At 41.7% G+C, this 17,564-nt stretch overlaps 1 protein-coding gene across 15 annotated transcripts in view; it reads left to right on the top strand.

Annotated features, from left to right (window-relative positions):
- The window catches only part of Macf1 (microtubule actin crosslinking factor 1), a 436,027-nt gene that overhangs the window by 200,245 nt on the left and 218,218 nt on the right, over positions 1-17,564 (top strand). For all 15 annotated transcript variants that reach the window (XM_045149529.1, XM_045149530.1, XM_045149528.1 and 12 more), the window contains exons 7-14: positions 9,106-9,272; positions 11,500-11,612; positions 11,714-11,820; positions 12,633-12,752; positions 12,905-13,000; positions 15,100-15,227; positions 15,314-15,407; positions 15,607-15,761. In XM_045149529.1, coding sequence (XP_045005464.1) covers positions 9,106-9,272; positions 11,500-11,612; positions 11,714-11,820; positions 12,633-12,752; positions 12,905-13,000; positions 15,100-15,227; positions 15,314-15,407; positions 15,607-15,761 — 980 coding nt within the window. The remainder of the gene's footprint in view (positions 1-9,105; positions 9,273-11,499; positions 11,613-11,713; positions 11,821-12,632; positions 12,753-12,904; positions 13,001-15,099; positions 15,228-15,313; positions 15,408-15,606; positions 15,762-17,564) is intronic.

The raw sequence follows: 17,564 nt of genomic DNA, 5'->3' as shown, positions 1-17,564 counted from the left end.
TTTTTTTTTTTTTTTTTTTTTTGGTAGTTTTGGGTTTTCAAGGTAAATTCTCTTTAGCCTAGGCTGACCTGGAATTCACTATGTAGTCTCAGGTTGGCCTCAAACTCACAGCAGTCCTTCCACCTCCGCCTCCCAAGTGCTGTGATTAAAGGCATGTGCCTTCATGCCCATCTTTCCCTTTTATTTTTACCAAACCTTTTTCATTGTTTAAGGTATTTGCCTGCTTAATATGTACATGAAAATATACATGAAGAATGAAATGCTGGATACATGTCAAGATTGAGTGACATTTTATCCAGCAAAACAGGCAGCTAGAAATGTTGTTAAGGGGAACTGAAATAAAATTGGCATTAGGGAGGGATATATAAGCTGAGCTCTTGGGATAATGGCTTGAACACTACATGACATTATTAAGTCCTCACTCTGCAGATTCATAGTTCTTCCCTGCCATCCCAGTATACTTGGTGTTGATTGAATTTTTATTTATTTATTTATTTGAGAGAGGGAAAGAGGCAGAGTGAGAGAGAGAGCATAGGCACTCTAGGGCTTCCAGCCACTGTGAATGAACTCCAGGCACATGTGCCTCCTTGTGCACCTGGTTCACATGGGTCCTAGAGAATCCAACCAAGGTCCTTTGGCTTTTCAGGCAAATGCCTTAACCACTAAGCCATCTCTCCAGCCTGAGTTGACTGAATTTTGTGGAATTGACTCACACAGATCACACTGTAAGAGACTGATTGATGTGAGGTAATCTACAACATGAAATTTAACTGCCAAGTTGCGTATGTGCATCAAGCACTCAGCTTTGGGCATCTTTGTAGGAAACAAGTGCTAATCCAGAAGCTCTCCAGAGAGCATGAAGTCAGGGTAAGGAGGTGGTGAATGGAGAGATTTGCAGGATGATCACACCTAATTTTACCCTTTATGAGTGTCAAGGACATGAGAACACATTTCACATTCACAAGTGTATAGCTTCTTGGATTCCCTTTGTTGGACTTCATGTGAGCTTTTCATACTCCTTTCTCTGTTCCCATAGTCTGTCTTAAGACACATTAGCAATTTTAATATATCTGTAGTTTTATTAGTTTTGGGAGGTATGTGTATGTGAAAGTATGCATGCATGTGTGTGTAGGTGTGTGTATGTGTAGGCCATAAGTATATGTTGGGTGTCTTCCTCAATTACTTTCCATCTTCTTCTTCTTCTTATTATTATTATTATTTTTTTTTTTTGTTTTTTGAGGTAGGGTCTCACTCTCTCCCAGGCTGACCTGGAATTAACTATGTAGTCTCAGGGTGGCCTCGAACTCATGGCAATCCTCTTACCTCTGGGATTAAAGGCATATGTCACCACACCTGGCTCCATCTATCTTATTTTTTAAAAATATCTTTTTTTATTTTTAATTTTTATTAGCGTTTTCCATGATTATAAAAAAAAATATCCCATGGTAATTCCCTCCTTCCCGCCCCAAGACTTTCCCCTTTGAAAGTCCATACTCCATCATATTACCTCCCCATCTCAATCATTGTATAAAATATCTTTTATTATTTATTTGAGAGGGAAAATGGGCATGCCAGGGCTTCCAGCCACTGCAAATGAACTCCAGATGCATGTGCCCCTTGTGCATCTGGTTTACGCAGGTCCTGGAGAGTCAAACTGGGATCCATTGGCTTTGCAAGCAAACACCTTAACTGCTTAGCCATCTCTCCAGCCACCATCCATTTTATTTTCTAGACAAGGTCTGCCACTGAACCTGGAGCTCACTAATTTAGCTAGACTAACTGGTCAGGAATCCCTAGGGATCCCCTGTCCATGTCTCCTGTGTTGGGGTTACAGGTGTGTATCACCATATTTGTTTGTTTGTTTATTTCTTTCTTTCTTTTTTGTTTTGTTGAGGTAGGGTCTCACTCTAGCCCAGGCTGACCTGGAATTCACTATGGAGTCTCAGGGTGGCCTTGAACTCATGGCAGCCCTCTTCTGCCTCCTGAGTGCTGGGATTAAAGGCATGTGCCACCATGCCTGGCTTCTTCTTCTTCTTTTTTGTTTTGTTTTTGTTTTTGTGTTTCGAGGTAGGGTCTCACTCTAGTCCAAGCTGACCTGAATTCACTCTGTATTCTTAGGCTGGCCTCAAACTCATGGTGTTCCTCCTACCTCTGCCTCCGGAGTGCTGGGATTAAAGGTATGCACTACCACACCCAGCTTTATTTATCTGAGAGAGAGAGAATGGGTTCAGCAGGCCCTCCAGATGCTGCACACAAACTCCAGACACATGTGCCACCTTGTGCATCTTGCTTATGTGGGTCCTGAGGAATTTGAACCTGGATCCTTTGGCTTTGCAGGCAAGCACCTTAAACTCTAAGCCATCTCTTCAGCTCCACACTTGTCTTTTTATATGGGTGCAAGGGATCTGAAGTTGAGTCCTCATGCTTACACAGTTTGCATTTTACCAATTGACTTATCTCCCCAACTATGCAGCTTTTTTTTTGTTTTGCTTTGAGTTTTTAAAAATCTTTTACAAAATTAATTAATTAATTTATTAGATACAGAGAAATAGAGAATGGGTGCGTGAGGTCCTCTAGCCACTGCAAACAAACTCCAGATGCATGTGCCACAGTGTGCATCTGGCTAATGTGGGACCTGGAGAATTTATCCTGGGTTGGGTCCTTAAGCTTCACAGACAAGTGCCTTAACCGCTAAGCCATCTCTCCAGCTCTGTTTGGATTTTTCAAGGTAGGGTCTAGCCCAGACTTTCCTTGAACTCACAGTCATCCTCTTACGTCTGCATCCTGAGAGCCACCATGCCTGGCCTCAGTTTTGGTTTTTTGTTTTTTTCCCCAGCAAAGTACTAATTTCAATTTCTGGCCTTGATTTTTTTTTTTTTTTTCATGATTTTAAAGACATGGTGCTCTCTCTTTCCTCTGTCTGTTTCTTTCTCTAATAAATAAGTAAAGAAATAAAATATTTTTTTTTTAAAGTAGGACTGGAGAGAGGATTTAGCAGTTAAGGCACTTGACTGCAATGCCTAAGGACTCAGGTTTGTTTCCCCAGTGCCCATTTAAGCTAGATGCACAAGGTGATACATGTGTCTGGAGTTCGTTTATAGTGACTAAAGACCTTGGGGTGCCAATTCTCCCCTGCCTCCATCTGCCTCTTTTGTTTCTTTTCTTTTTCCCTGAGGTAGGGACTTGCTGTATCCCAGGCTGTCCTGGAACTCACCTATAGTCTTAGGCTAGCATCAAACTTATGGTGTGCCACCACACCCGGTTTGATAAACTTTTTAGAACTTGCCAAAGATCATAGTTTAACCTAGATCACCTTAAACTGCTCATAATACTAATTTTGTCCTTCATTTGGGCAAAATTATCCAATACAATACAAAACCTCTTATAAAGTATTTAGTGACTGGTATCATTAAACCATTTTATACTATACTTGAAGTGTAAGACAGGTAAGTTATGGGTATGCTCTAACACCATTGTAAAGTTTAAAAATCCAAACTAAATTGAGGACCTCCTGGATTTTCTGTTGATATGTAATCTCCTTTGTTGAGTTTCTTTGTAACTTTAGTACCAGACACTGGGTGGTGACTTATTGTTGATTGTCCCCTTGTACTGACTTGAGAGGCTGCTGCTTTTGGAGTATTGGCACTTACTATAGAAGGTACAAGATAAGGTGCTCTGTTGACACACTAGTGCCTTTCCTGCCCCAAACACTCAGATGTGAAATTATTCCTGGTATGCTGGGCTATCTTTTGCTTTGTTTTATTTTTGAAGTAGTATAGTCCAGGCTGTGACCCTCCTACCTCTTCTGAGTGCTGGAATTAAAGCTGGGTTATTATTATTATTATTATTATTATTTTCTAAGGTAAGGTCTTGTTCTAGCCCAGGCTGTCCTGGAATTCACTGTATAGTCTCAGGGTAGGCCTGAACTCATATCCATCCTCCTACCTCTGCCTCCTGAGTGCTGGGATTAAAGGAGGGTGCCGCCACACCTGGCTCTTTTTAAAAAGTTTAAAAAATATATTTACTTATTGGAGAGAGAGAAAGAGACAAATAAAGGAGAGAATGGATATGCCAGGGCCTCTCACCACTGCAAACAAACTCTAGTTGTATGCACCACCTTGAACATCTGCCTTATATGAGTAGTGGGGGATCAAACCTGGGTCCTTAGGCTTTGCAGGCAAGCACCTTAACTACGAAGCCATCTCTCCAGTCCTTTGTTTTGTTTTGAACCAGGGTCTTACTGGTGGTCCTGTCTGGCCCGAAACTATGTAGACTAGGCTGCCCTCAAATGATGACAAGCCTGTTGCCTCTGCCTCCCAAATGCTAGGATTATAGAAATGTGCCACTTCAGCTGGCTGGTATGCTGATGTCTCCCCACCCCCTCTGTGTGTGTGTGTGTGTGTGTGTGTGTGTGTGTGTGTGTGTGTGTGTGTGTGTAAACATGTTTCCTAGGCACTGCTTACATCACCTTATGCAACTGGTTAAATATCCCCAGAGAAAGTTACTCTGTGTTAAATTAAGGGATTTATCTGAGGTCATGTTTCTCTTACAACTTCTGCAGACACAGAGCCTTGTGTTTTCTTGTTAAGGTTATTTTATAGTTTTCATTATACAAGTAAAGTGTGGTCATTATTTAAAGTCTGAAAAAAGGAAACCAGAAAAAACAAAATTATTTATAATCTTTCTTCAGAGGAGGTGCTGTTGTTAATATCAGCCTAAGTTTATTTGGCTTTTCACACTGCTTTGAATTTATTATTTGCTTCCCCCTTCAAAAAAAGGGAACATAACTTTGTATCCTAGGTAGGCTTTTTTAAAACCCCAAAATGCTTTTTTCCCTGCTTATTTTTACTATTTTAATTGTAAAACCGATAATTATTGATTAAAGCATGTGAAGCTCCTTCACCATGTGACCAGCATAGCAGTAGACAAATGAGCAGTATTAAGAGAGCCGTGATCAGGGCCTCAGAATTGGAGGAGGTTATTTCTTGCACAGCATCTCAACTGCTGCTTGAATTCATTAAATGGCATGTTTTCCCTCATTTTCAGACAATTTTGATTGTAACATGTGCTACCAGCCTCTCAGGAAACCTATAGCATTAGGAGATATGTTGAAATATCTGAATAATAGCCAGCAATGCCAAACTACATTCGGGGACACGATGATGCAGACAGTCAGTGCTGCAGCAGTTTGACTAGAATTGAAGAAAAGCCGTTGTTCCAGAGGGAGGAGTGAGGCAAGGGCTGATAGCACACATCTTTAATTACAGCACTCAAGGAGGCTGAGGTAGGATCCCTGTGAGTTGGAGTGATCTCAGCCTGAGATTAATTCCAGGTTAGTCTGGGCTAGAGCAAGACTCTACCTCAAAAAAAAAAAAAAAAATTTTTTTTTAAAGTATATTTTGGGCTAGAGAGATGGCTTAGAGGTTAAGGCACTTGCCTGTGAAGCCTAAGGATGTAGGTTCAATTCACCAGGACCCATGTAAGCCAGATGCATAAGATGGTACATGTATCTGGAGTTAGTGTGCAGTGACTGGAAGCCCTAGTGTGTCTATTCTCTCTCTTTCATAAATAAATAAATTATTTAAAAAAAAACAAGAAGGGAGGAAGGGAACTGTAGTTGTTAAGTGTAATCTTCAGATTGGATTAGCTGCTTTTAGTGTGCAGTCTCCTCATTTTTTACATACCTCTGAAAACGTGGTAGCTATTATTCCAACTTTTTTTGTGTGTTTTGTTATTTCAAGGTAGGGTCTTGCTCTAGCCCAGGCTGACCTGGAATTAACTATGTAGTCTCAGGGTGGCCTTGAACTCTCAGCAATCCTCCTACCTCTGCCTCCAAAGTGCTGGGATTAAAGGCGTGCACCACCATGCCTGGCTTCCAACTTTGTTTTTTATCCTTTCCCTTTATAGATGTAGTTAACTGATTATAGTTGAACAGGTTAAAATTCAAATCCAAGACTGTGTGCAATCAAAGATATACATGTTTTCTTATTTATTTATTTATTTTTGTATTTTTATTGACAACTTTCCTACTTACAGACAATAAATTATGGTAATTCCCTCCTATCCCCTACTTTCCCCTTCACAAATCCAGTCTCCATCATATCCCCTCCTTCTCTCCATTAGTGTCTCTTTTATTTTGATGTCATCATCTTTTCCTCCTATTATAAGGGTCTTGTGAAGGTAGTGCTAGGCACTGCGAGGTTATGAATATCAAGGCCAGTTTCTTCCTGGACAGTTGCATTGTAAGCAGTCTTACCATTCCTTTGGCTCTTTCATTCTTTCTGTCACCTCTTCTGCAATGTATCCTCCAGGTTTGACTCCCCAAAACCCACATAGGCCAGACACACAAGGTGATGCATGTGCACAGAGACACACATGTGCACAAGATGGCGTACACTGGAGTTCAGTTGCAGTAGCTAGTGGCCCTTGTGTGCCAATTCATATGCGCTCTCTCTCTCTCTCTCTCTCTCTCTCTCTCTCTCTCTCTCTCTCTCTCTCAGTCTCTCAGAAATAAAAATCTAGCCGGGCGTGGCGGTGCACGCCTTTAATCCCAGCACTCGGGTGGCTGGGGTAGGAGAATCGCCATGAGTTCGAGGCCACCCTGAGACTCCATAGTGAATTCCAGGTCAGCCTGGGCTAGAGTGAGACCCTACCTCGAAACCCCCCAAAAAAAATTTTTAAAAAAATCTAAATTAAAAAATCACTTACAATGCTTGGCTCAGAGGTAGCTGTGATTACTAGTTTGGTATGCTTCTAGGTTTACATTTATTTGGATGTGCACATCTGTATCACATACCTATATGCTTATGTTTGCATATATACATGACTATATACTTAAAGTAAATGTTTTATATATCTTTTGTATAAAATATGCATTACTATATATTATTTTGTTTGTATCCATTTTCATAAATATAAGTGATTATTTTTCTGTTATTCAAATTTTCTAAAATGTTAAGTTCTACAAAGAATTCTGTTGTGTGTGTATGATATAATTTATAATCATTCCTTTATTTTGCTTTATTTGCAAGGAGAGAGAGGACATGATGGAATGGGCACTGCAAATGAACTCCAGATGCATGCACTACTTTGTGCATCTGGCTTATGTGATATTTAGAAATTTAACCTGGGCCATTAAGATTAAAAGCATGTGCCACCATGTTTAGATCTTTATAAATTTTTGATTTTTAAAAAAATTATTTATTTATTTGAGAGATATAGAAGTAGATAGAGAGAGAGAGAGAGAATGGGCACTCCAGGGCCTCCAGCCCTGCAAATGAATTCCAGACACATGTGCCACCTTGTGCATCTGGCTTATATGGGTCCTGGGGGATCAAACTTGGGTCCTTTGGTTTTACAGGCAACATAACTACTAAGCCATCTCTTCAGCCCAACTGTGTGATTTTTGATGTGTCATATATTATTCTCATAAGCATTGTAGTTTTGAAAAAAGATTTTATTTTATTTTATTTATTAGAGACAGAGAGAGAGGGAGAGGAAAAGAGAGACAGAGTGAGAATGGGGATGCCAGGGCCTTTAGCCACTGTAAACAAACTCCAGATGCATGTGCTACCATGTGTATCTGGCTTACGTGGGATCTGGAGAATCACTCCTGGGTCCTTATGCTTTGCAGGTTTGCGCCTTAACTGCTAAGCCATCTCTCAAGCCTAGAATTGTAATTTTTTTTTTAAAATATTTTTTATTTTTATTTTCTTATTTGAGGGAGAGAGAGAGAATGAGAATGGACGTGCCAGCGCTTCCAGCCACTGCTTACAAACTCCAGATGCATGTGCCATGTTGTGTATCTGGCTTACATGGGTACTAAGGAATTGTACTGCGGTCCTTTGGCTTTTCAGGGAAGCACCTTAACTGCTAAGCCATCTCTCCAGCCCCAGTATTTTAATTTCTTAATTAATCAATTGTTTATTTGGGAGAGAGAGAGAGAGTGTGTGTTGCAGCAAATTATCTCCAGAGGTGCACCACTTTGTTCATCTGACTTTACAGTGGTTACTGGGGAATCAAACCTGGGCTGGCAGGCTTTGCAAGCAAGTGCCTTTAACCACTGAGTCATCTTCACAGCCTAATAAACATTGTTATATGAGACATCATTATACATATATGTAATGATTTCTAATAATTTGTATGTTTGCTTTATATTTTAATTCATAGAGCCTCAGTAGTACACCCTCTTGATGAGAATATCAATTGTAGTTATTCTTTCAGTTCCTGATTAGTATCATTACAAACAAACCAATCTTTCCCAGTTTAATAAGTGAAAAGTAAGCTCTCATGGTTTTGAATTTCCCTGACTACCAGAGAAAGTCAATCCATGTTGGAATTGGAGATATCATTGAGAGTGCTTCCAGCCTTGGATTTCCCTCTTCTTTCATTAGCTGTAGCATATGGAGGAAAAGTTTAAAGGTTTAAAAGCTCCTTCATCTTTGTTTTTACATGTGTGGTGTGTATGTATGCTTATGTGTGCTTGGATTTGTGTGGGTGCACATGTGTATGTGAGTGCTTGTGGAGGCCAGTGGTTGACATTGAAGACCCTTCTGAGTCAGTCTCCACCTTATTTATTTATTTATTTTTTAAATTTTTTTAAATTTTTATTTATTTATTTATTTGAGAGCGACAGACACAGAGAGAAAGACAGATAGAGGGAGAGAGAGAATAGGCGCGCCAGGGCTTCCAGCCTCTGCAAACGAACTCCAGACGCGTGCGCCCCCTTGTGCATCTGGCTAACGTGGGACCTGGAGAACCGAGCCTCAAACCGGGGTCCTTAGGCTTCACAGGGCAAGCGCTTAACCGCTAAGCCATCTCTCCAGCCCTTATTTATTTTTTTGAGAGAAGGTCTCTCACTGAAACTTGGAGCTTACCAGTTTGACTAGGCTTGTTAACCAGCGAGCCATAAGGATTCTCCGCCTCCTACCTCCACCAAGGGCTGAAATGAAAGGCATTTACCACCATTCCAGGCTTTTACATGAGTGCTGGGGATCCAAACGCAGGTCCTCATGCTTGCATAGCAAGTGCTTTCCCCCTGAGTCATCTCCTAAGCTCCCAAAGGCTTCCTCTTATTCAGTTACTTCATGTCCTATCTATTGGCAGATCTCTGACATCTATATTAGTGGGGAGTCAGGGGATATGTCAGCCAAGGAGAAACTGCTTTTGTGGACTCAGAAGGTAACAGCTGGTTATACAGGAATCAAGTGTACCAACTTTTCTTCCTGCTGGAGTGATGGGAAGATGTTCAATGCACTGATTCACCGATACAGGTATGTAAAATGGACTCTTGGTACTCTTAGAAGGTACTCCTCTCAGCTGTTTTTTTTTTAATTATTTGATTTGATTTGATTTGATTTGCTTACTTATTTATTTGAGAGACACAGAGAGGGTGAGAGAGAGAGAGCACATGAGCGCATGAGGGCCTGCAGCCACTGCAAACAAACTCCAGATGCATGTGCCACCTTGTGCATTTGGCTTACATGGGTCCTGGAGAATCAAACCTGGATCCTTAGGCTTCACAGGCAAATGCCTTAACCGCCAAGCCATCTCTCCAGCCCTATTCTCATCTCTTGTTTTTAATTAGTGATAATTGTATCTGTTTCTTCTTTAATCAAGAATTAAAGTTGGCCAGGTGTGGTGGCACACGCCTTTAATCCCAGCACTAGGAAGGCAGAGGTAGGAGGATCGCCAAGAGTTTGAGGCCACCCTGAGACTACAGAGTGAGTTCCAGGTCAGCCTGATCTAGAGTGAGACCCTACCTTGAAAAAACAAAAAGAAAGAAAATGTTAAATTAAATAATGAGTCAACTTTAATTCTTTTTTTTTGGGGGGGGTGGTACGGTTTTCAAGGTAGGGTCTCACTCTGGCTCAGGCTGACCTTGAACTCTCCACAGTGCTATCTCTGCCTCTTGAGTGCTGTGATTAAAGGTGTGTGCCACCACACTTGGCTGACTCGTTATTTAATTTGAATTCTCTTTTTTTGGGGGGAGGAGGGTTGTTGAGGTAGGTTCTCACTCTAGACTAGACTGACCTGGAAGTCACTGAAGTCTCAGGGTGGCCTCAAACTCACAGCAATCCTTCTAATTTTGCCTCCCAAGTGCTGGGATTAAAGGCATGCACCACCACACCCGGGAAAAATGGAATTATTTTTTAATTTTAATTTTTTTATTGGCAACTTCCATAATTGTAAATAATATCCCATATAATAATTCCTTCCCTCCTCCCACTTTCCCTTTTGAAACTCCAATTTCTGTCATATCCCCTTTCAATCAGTCTCTGTTTTATTTTGATGTCATGATCTTTTCCTCCTATTATGATGGTCTTGTGTAGGTAGTGTCAGGCACTGCAAGGTCATGGATATCCAGACCATTTTGTGTCTGGAGGAGCACATTGTAAGGAGTCCTACCTTTCCTTTGGCTCTTATATTCTTTCCGCCACCTCTTCTGCAATGGACTCTGAGCCTTAGAAAAAAATAGATTTTTTTTTTTTTTTTTGAGGTAGGGTCTCATTCTAGCCCAGGCTGACCTGGAATTCACTATGTAGTCTCAGGGTGGCCTCGAACTCATGGCAATCCTCCTACCTCTGCCTCCTGAGTGCTGGGATTAAAGGCATGTGCCATCATGCCTGGCTTAAAAATGGAATTTTTTAAAGTAATTTTTTGTTCATTTTTATTTATTTATTTGAGAGCAACAGAGAGATAAAGAGGCAGATAGATAGAGAAAGAGAGAAAATGGGCACACCAGGGCCTCCAACCACTGCAAACGAACTCCAAAAGCTTGTGCCCCCTTGTGCATCTGGCTAACGTGGGTCCTGGGGAATCAAGCCTCAAACAGGGGTCTTTAGGCTTGACGGGCAAGTGCTTAACAGCTAAGCCATCTCACCATCTCTGAAAATGGAATTTTTAATAAGAATGAAAAAAAATTTAAAGATTTATATTTATTTATTTATTTATTTATTTATTTATTTATTTGAGACAGAGAAGGAGAGAGAGAAAAAGATAGAGAGTGAGTGAGAATGGGTGTGCCAGGACCTGTAGCCACTGCAAATGAACTCCAGATGTATGTGCCACCATGTGCATCTGGATTATGTGGGACCTGGAGAATAGAACCTGGGTCCTTGGTTTTCACAAGCATGTTCCTTAACCGCTAAGCCATCTCTCCAGCCCTAGAATCCTTATATTTTTATTTATTTATGAAAGAGAGAAAATGGGTGAACCAGAGCCTCTAGCCACTGCAAACAAACTCCAGTCACATAAACCACCCTTGTGCATCTTGCTTATGTGGGTTCTGGGAAATTGAGCCTGGGTCCTTAGCGTTTGCAGGCAAGTACCTTAACTGCTAAGCCAACTTTCCAGCCCTAGAATCCTTATAAACCTGCTCTTTCTTTTTAATTCATTCAGTGGTTTTCCACTCCGTAAGGTTTTAAGAAGCTCTGTTTTGTGTGAACTCATGTGATATGTATAGATGGTGGCCTTCATATGCCTGTTGGACTTTTACAGACCTGATCTGGTAGATATGGAGAGGGTGCAAATCCAAAGTAACCGAGAGAATTTGGAACAGGCTTTCGAAGTGGCAGAAAGACTGGGGGTCACCAGGTTGCTAGATGCAGAAGGTGAGCTTGTTGAATTTGAGAATCTTTGTCATATATTCATGATTTTTCTCCTGGCAGGTTCCTATGTTTTTAACCAAGCCTTTTCTCTTCCTTTCTCTCAGACGTGGATGTCCCATCTCCAGATGAAAAGTCTGTAATCACTTACGTCTCTTCAATTTATGATGCCTTCCCTAAAGTCCCTGAAGGTGGAGATGGGATTAGTGCTACGGTAAAAGAACATTTTGCTAAAACATCTTGGGCTTGTATTCATAGTATTTCTTAAATTACATTACTATTTGCAGAGAACTTTTATACACTACATTTTATAAACTGAATTAACATTATTATTATTATTATTATTATTATTATTATTATTATTATTATTATTGGTTTGTGAGAGTAGGGTCTCATTCTAGCCTAAGCTGACCTGGAATTCACTATGTATTCTCGGGATGGCCTTGAACTCAGGCAATCCTCCTAACTTGGCCTTTCAAGTGCTGGGATTAAAGGCGTATGTTACCACACCCAGCCAGAACTTCATATCAATGATCTTCCTCCCTCCCTTCCTTCCTTCCTTCCTTTTTTTTGTTTGCTTGTTTGTTTTTTGAGGGAGGGTCTCGTTCTAGTTCAGGCTGACCTAGAATTCATTATGTAGTCTCAGGGTGACCTTGAACTCACAGCAATGCTCTTACCTCTGCCTCCTGAGTGGTGGGATAAAAGATGTGCGCCACCACACCTGGCAAGAGTAGTATTTTTGATGCAGTCTTTCTGTCTCCGACATTGGGGTGCTTGGGTTATAAGCCTGACATATGTCATGAATGTTTTCTGAATATTTTAATATCTTCACATGTAGCCTTTCTAGAGGTTAGGATATTGAATGTCAACCTGAGAATCTTAGAAGAACTTTGAAACTGAAAATGCAGCATTGAGCTGAGCAGTTGTCCTGACAGGAATAGAGTTTGAGGTGGCCTGAAGTATTTTATTCTGCGTTTGCTGTGGGTACTGCAAAGCAGACATGTGATGTTTACCTTGTAACAATAGGAAGTGGACTCCAGGTGGCAAGAATACCAAAGCCGAGTGGACTCCCTCATTCCCTGGATCAAACAGCATATAATACTGATGTCAGATAAATCTTTCCCCCAGAACCCTGTTGAACTAAAGGTAAAGCCATGGATTTAAGTTCTTTTTATCAATTCTTTCTTGGGAGTAAGACTTAAAGCTTATTACTACTGCCTATGGTAAGATGGTATGAAAAAAATGGGCCCTGTTGAATGCCGTATCATTCATTCATTCATCAAATGTTAATTTTGCAGGCACTTTATAACCAGTACATACACTTCAAAGAAACCGAAATTCTGACCAAGGAGAGAGAAAAAGAAAGAATCAAAGAGTTATATAAATTATTAGAGGTAAGGAAACTTGTTCTTGGCTGTGACTTGGTGCTTTCCAGCTTGCACTGTTGTTCTTTCTATTAGAGAGTTTCTCTGTGTTTTCTTCTCAACCTGCATTGAGAGTAATACTTTTTTTTTTTTTTCCTGGGTTTTTGAGGTAGGATTTTATTCTATCCCAGGCTGACCTGAAACTCACTATGTAGTAGTCTCAGGGTCACTTTGAATTCTCGGTGATTCTCCTTCCTCTGCCTCCTGAGTGCTGTTCTTAAAGGCGTGCGTACCACACCTAGCAAGAGTAATATTTTTGGTGCAGTCTAAAAATTTTGAAAAGGAACAACTATAGATTTTTTTTTTTGAGGTAGACCTAGACTTCACTATGTAGTCTCAGAGTGGCCCCAAACTCACAGTGATCCCCCTGCCTCTGCCTCCGCAGTGCTGGAATTAAAGGTGCCCCGCCACACCCAGTTTATTTTTAACTTTAAAAAATCTTGGTTTTTTGATCACTATGATTTCAAGACCAGCCTGAGACTCCCTATCTCAAAAAAGCCATCAATCAATAAAATAGGATATTTTTTTTCTTCCCCGAGGTAAGGTCTCACTCTAGCCCAGGCTGACCTGGAATTCACTATGGAGTTTCAGGGTGGCCTCGAACTCATGGCAATCCTCCTACTTCTGCCTCCCGAGAGCTGGGATTGCTTTTTTGTTTGTTCTTTTCTTAAGGTAGAGTCTCACTGTAGTCCAGTCTGACCTGGAAATCACTCTGTAGTTCCAGGCTACCCTCAAATTCACAGCAGTCTTCATACCTCTGCCTCTCAAGTGCTGGGATTAAAGGCATGCACTACCACTCCTGGCATTTATTTATTATATATTTATTTATAAGCATAGAGAGAGAGTATGGGCATGCCAGGGCCTCTAGCTGCTGCAAAGAAACTCCAGATGCATGTGCCACCTTGTGAATATGACTTTATGTGGGTACTGGGGAATTGAACCTGGATTGTTAGACTTTACAGGCAAATTCCTTACACAATGAGTCATCTCTTCATTGTCATCGTCGTCCTGTCCCTGTCCCCCCATCCTGCCTGCACTTTGGTTGTTTTTGTTTGAGGTAAAGTCTCACTCTAGTCCAATCTGACGACCACAAACTCATCTGGTCCTAGGCTGACCTTGAATTCACAGGATTCTCCTACCTCTACCTCCTGAGAGTTGGAATTAAAAGGCTTCTGGGATTAAAATCATATACCACCATGCCTAGCTAATGTTTGTTTTGATATCTATTACTTATTTGAGAGACAGACAGACAGAATGGGTGCGCTAGGGCCTCTTGCTACGGCAAATGAACTTTAAGTGCATGTGCCACTTTGAGCATCTGGCTTTACATGGGTACCAGGGAATTGAACCCAAGGTCATCAGACCTTGTAAGCAAAGTACCTTTAACCACTGAGCAATATCTCCAGCCCTTTCCTGCTTTGTAAAGGGAAGCTAAATCTTTCTCATATATGATTCCTAGACTCTTCCCCCCCCCCCCGCCCCCAAGGTAGGATGTCACTCTGGCCCAGGCTAATGTGGAATTCACTATGGAATCTCAGGGTGGGCTTGAACTCATGGTGATCCTCCTACCTCTGCCTCCCCAGTGCTGGGATTAAAGGTGTGCGCCATCGCACCCGGCTGATTCCTAGACTATTTGAACAGATGGTCATTTATGCTTGCCAGAGTGGCAATTTTAGAATATAGGAAGATAGAAAGGGTGGAAATGGAAAGATTGAGAGCAGGTAGTTTCTGCATGTTACAGGTGATACGCAACTTTTTTTTTTTTTTTTTTCGAGTTAGGGTCTCACTGTGGCTCAGGCTGACTTGGAATTCACTATGTAGTCTCAGGGTGGCCTCGAACTCTCAGCGATCCTCCTACCTCTGCCTCCCGAGTGCTGGGATTAAAGGCGTGTGCCACCACGCCCGGCTTGATATGCAACTTTTTATTCTTAGGTTGATAAATGTTTGATTATTTCTCCATGTTAGATAGTGAGAAAAGGTGGGGGGGAGCAAGAAGAAAAGTATAAATACTAGATGAAACAAGCCAGAGGGCATAGCTGTGGTTTGGGACTGAAAAGTATGTCTTTCAGGTATGGATTGAATTTGGAAGAATTAAACTGCCTCAAGGTTACCACCCTAATAATGTAGAAGAGGAATGGGGAAAACTCATCATTGAGATGCTGGAGCGAGAGAAATCCCTCCGGCCAGCTGTGGAGAGGTCAGTGCAACCCTGAGGTCCACCTAACATTCCTCAGGTCCTGCTTTGAGCCTTGTACTTCATTATGGATTTTTATTTTATTTCAGGCTGGAATTGCTGCTACAGATTGCAAACAAAATACAGAATGGTGCTTTGAACTGTGAAGAGAAACTGACACTAGCTAGAAATACACTGCAGGCTGTAAGTGTCTGTCTGGTCCTACTCCGTGTATCCCATGTTTTCCAATACTCACTACTGCTCTACCAGTCACAGTTAACAATTGAGGAGTCCATGTGTTATTTTCTTTTTCTTGGAAATGCAGTGGACCTCTTAGGTCCCTATATGCTAGTCGGTAGGAGCAGTGAAGATTTCCCACCTATGTTCTCTCTTTCTGTTACAGGATGCTGCACACCTGGAATCAGGACAGCCAGTACAGTGCGAGTCAGATGTCATCATGTACATTCAGGAGTGTGAAGGTCTCATCAGGCAACTTCAGGTGGATCTACAGATCCTGAGGGATGAGAATTATTACCAGTTAGAAGAGCTGGCCTTTAGGTGAGGAATAAGGGGCTCACATTGAAGACTTGATTGTTGTTGAGGTTTGTGGATCAAGAATGAGTCAGGGGGCCTAGAGAGATAGCTTAGCAGTTAAGGCAATATCCTGCGAAGCCTGAGGATCCAGATTCGATTTCCCAATACCCACATAAGCCAGAGTTTGTTTGCCAATGCTGTAGTTGGAGGCCCTGGTTGGCCCATTCTCTACCTGCCTCTCCCTCCTTCCCTCTCTCCCTCCTTCCCTCTCTCCCTCCCTCCCTCCTCCCCAAATGAATATTTTTTTTAAAAGAGGGCTAGAGTGATGGCTTAGCGGTTAAGGCACTTGTCTGCGAAGCCTAAGAACTCACGTTTGAATCTCTATGTCCCACGTAAGCCAGATGCACAGTGATGTAAGCATGCAATGTTGCACATGCACACAAGGGGGCATGTGCGCCTGGAGTTTGCAGCGGCTAAAGGCCCTGGTGTGCCCATTTTCTCTCTCTCTCTCTCTCTCTCTCTCTGCCTCTTTCTCTCAAATTTAAATATATATATATATCTGGGCGTGGTGACGCATGCTTTAATCCAAGCATCTGGGAGGCAGAGGTAGGAGGATCGTCATAAATTTGAAGCCACCCTGAAACTAATTGCAACCTGAGCTAGAGTGAGACCCTACCTGGGGGGGAGGGGGAGAATGAGTCAGGGACTGGGGATGTAGTTCAGTGGGTAGAGACAAAGCCTTGGGTTAAATCCCAGCACTGCATAATCCAGGCATGGTAGTACATACTATAATCCCAACACTTGGGAGAATGAGGCTGATGGAAAGATGAAGGCACATGAGTTCAGCCCAGCCTGGTCTATGCAGTGATTCAGGACAGTATGGGCTACAAAGTGAGCTCCTCTTAGCCTGGACTAGAATGAGACCCAACCTCAAAAAAAAAAAAAAAAAAAAAAAGAAAGAAAGAAAGAGCAAGTCAACTGGATATGGTAGTACACACCTTTAATCCTGCATTTGGGGAAGCTGAGGTAGAAAGATTGCTGTATGAGGCCAGACTGGGACTACAGAGTGAATTCCAGGTCAGCCTGAGCTAGAGTGAGACCCTACCTCGAAAAACTAAAACATAAATAAAAATAAATAAGTAAAAGAAGGTTAAAACTGATCTTCTCTTCTTTCTGTCCTTCCCCTCCCCCTATTCCTCCTCCTCTTGCTCTTTCTTTGTCCTTCTAGTCCTACTCCATCACCACCCCCTTGAGCAGGGCATCATTCTAGCACACACTGACCTGGAATGCACTGTAATTCAGGCCCCTGGCTTTAACTCAAAATGATTCTCCTTCTTAGGCTCCTGAATATTGAGATTAAAGGCATGAGCTAGGCTGGAGAGATGGCTTAGTGGTTAAGGTGTTTGCCTCCCAAGCCCAAGGATTTATGTTCAACTTTCCAAGTCCCATGTAATCCAGATGCACAAAGTGACGCAAACACACAAGGTCACATATGCACAAGGTGGTGCATACCTCTGGAGTTTGATTATAGTGGCTGAGGCCCTGGCACACCAGTTTATTTTCTTCCTCTTATTCTCTCTCTTTCTCTTTCTCTTTCATTTAAAAAAAAAAAAAAAGGCTTGTCTCAAAAAATTGCGGGGGGGGGGGGCTGTAAAGATGGCTTAGCAGTTAAGGCACTTGCCTGCAATGCCAAAGGACCCAGGTTCAATTCCCCCATATGCACATAAGTCATATGCACAAGGTAGCACATGCATCTGGAATTCGTTTAATTAAAGAAAAAAAATATTATTTGTAAGCACAAAGAGATAGAGAAGAAAGAAAAAGAGG

This window comes from Jaculus jaculus, chromosome 5, assembly GCF_020740685.1.
Source record: "Jaculus jaculus isolate mJacJac1 chromosome 5, mJacJac1.mat.Y.cur, whole genome shotgun sequence".
Taxonomy (NCBI): Eukaryota; Metazoa; Chordata; class Mammalia; order Rodentia; family Dipodidae; genus Jaculus; species Jaculus jaculus.
This window is presented reverse-complemented; position numbering and strand designations above follow the sequence as displayed.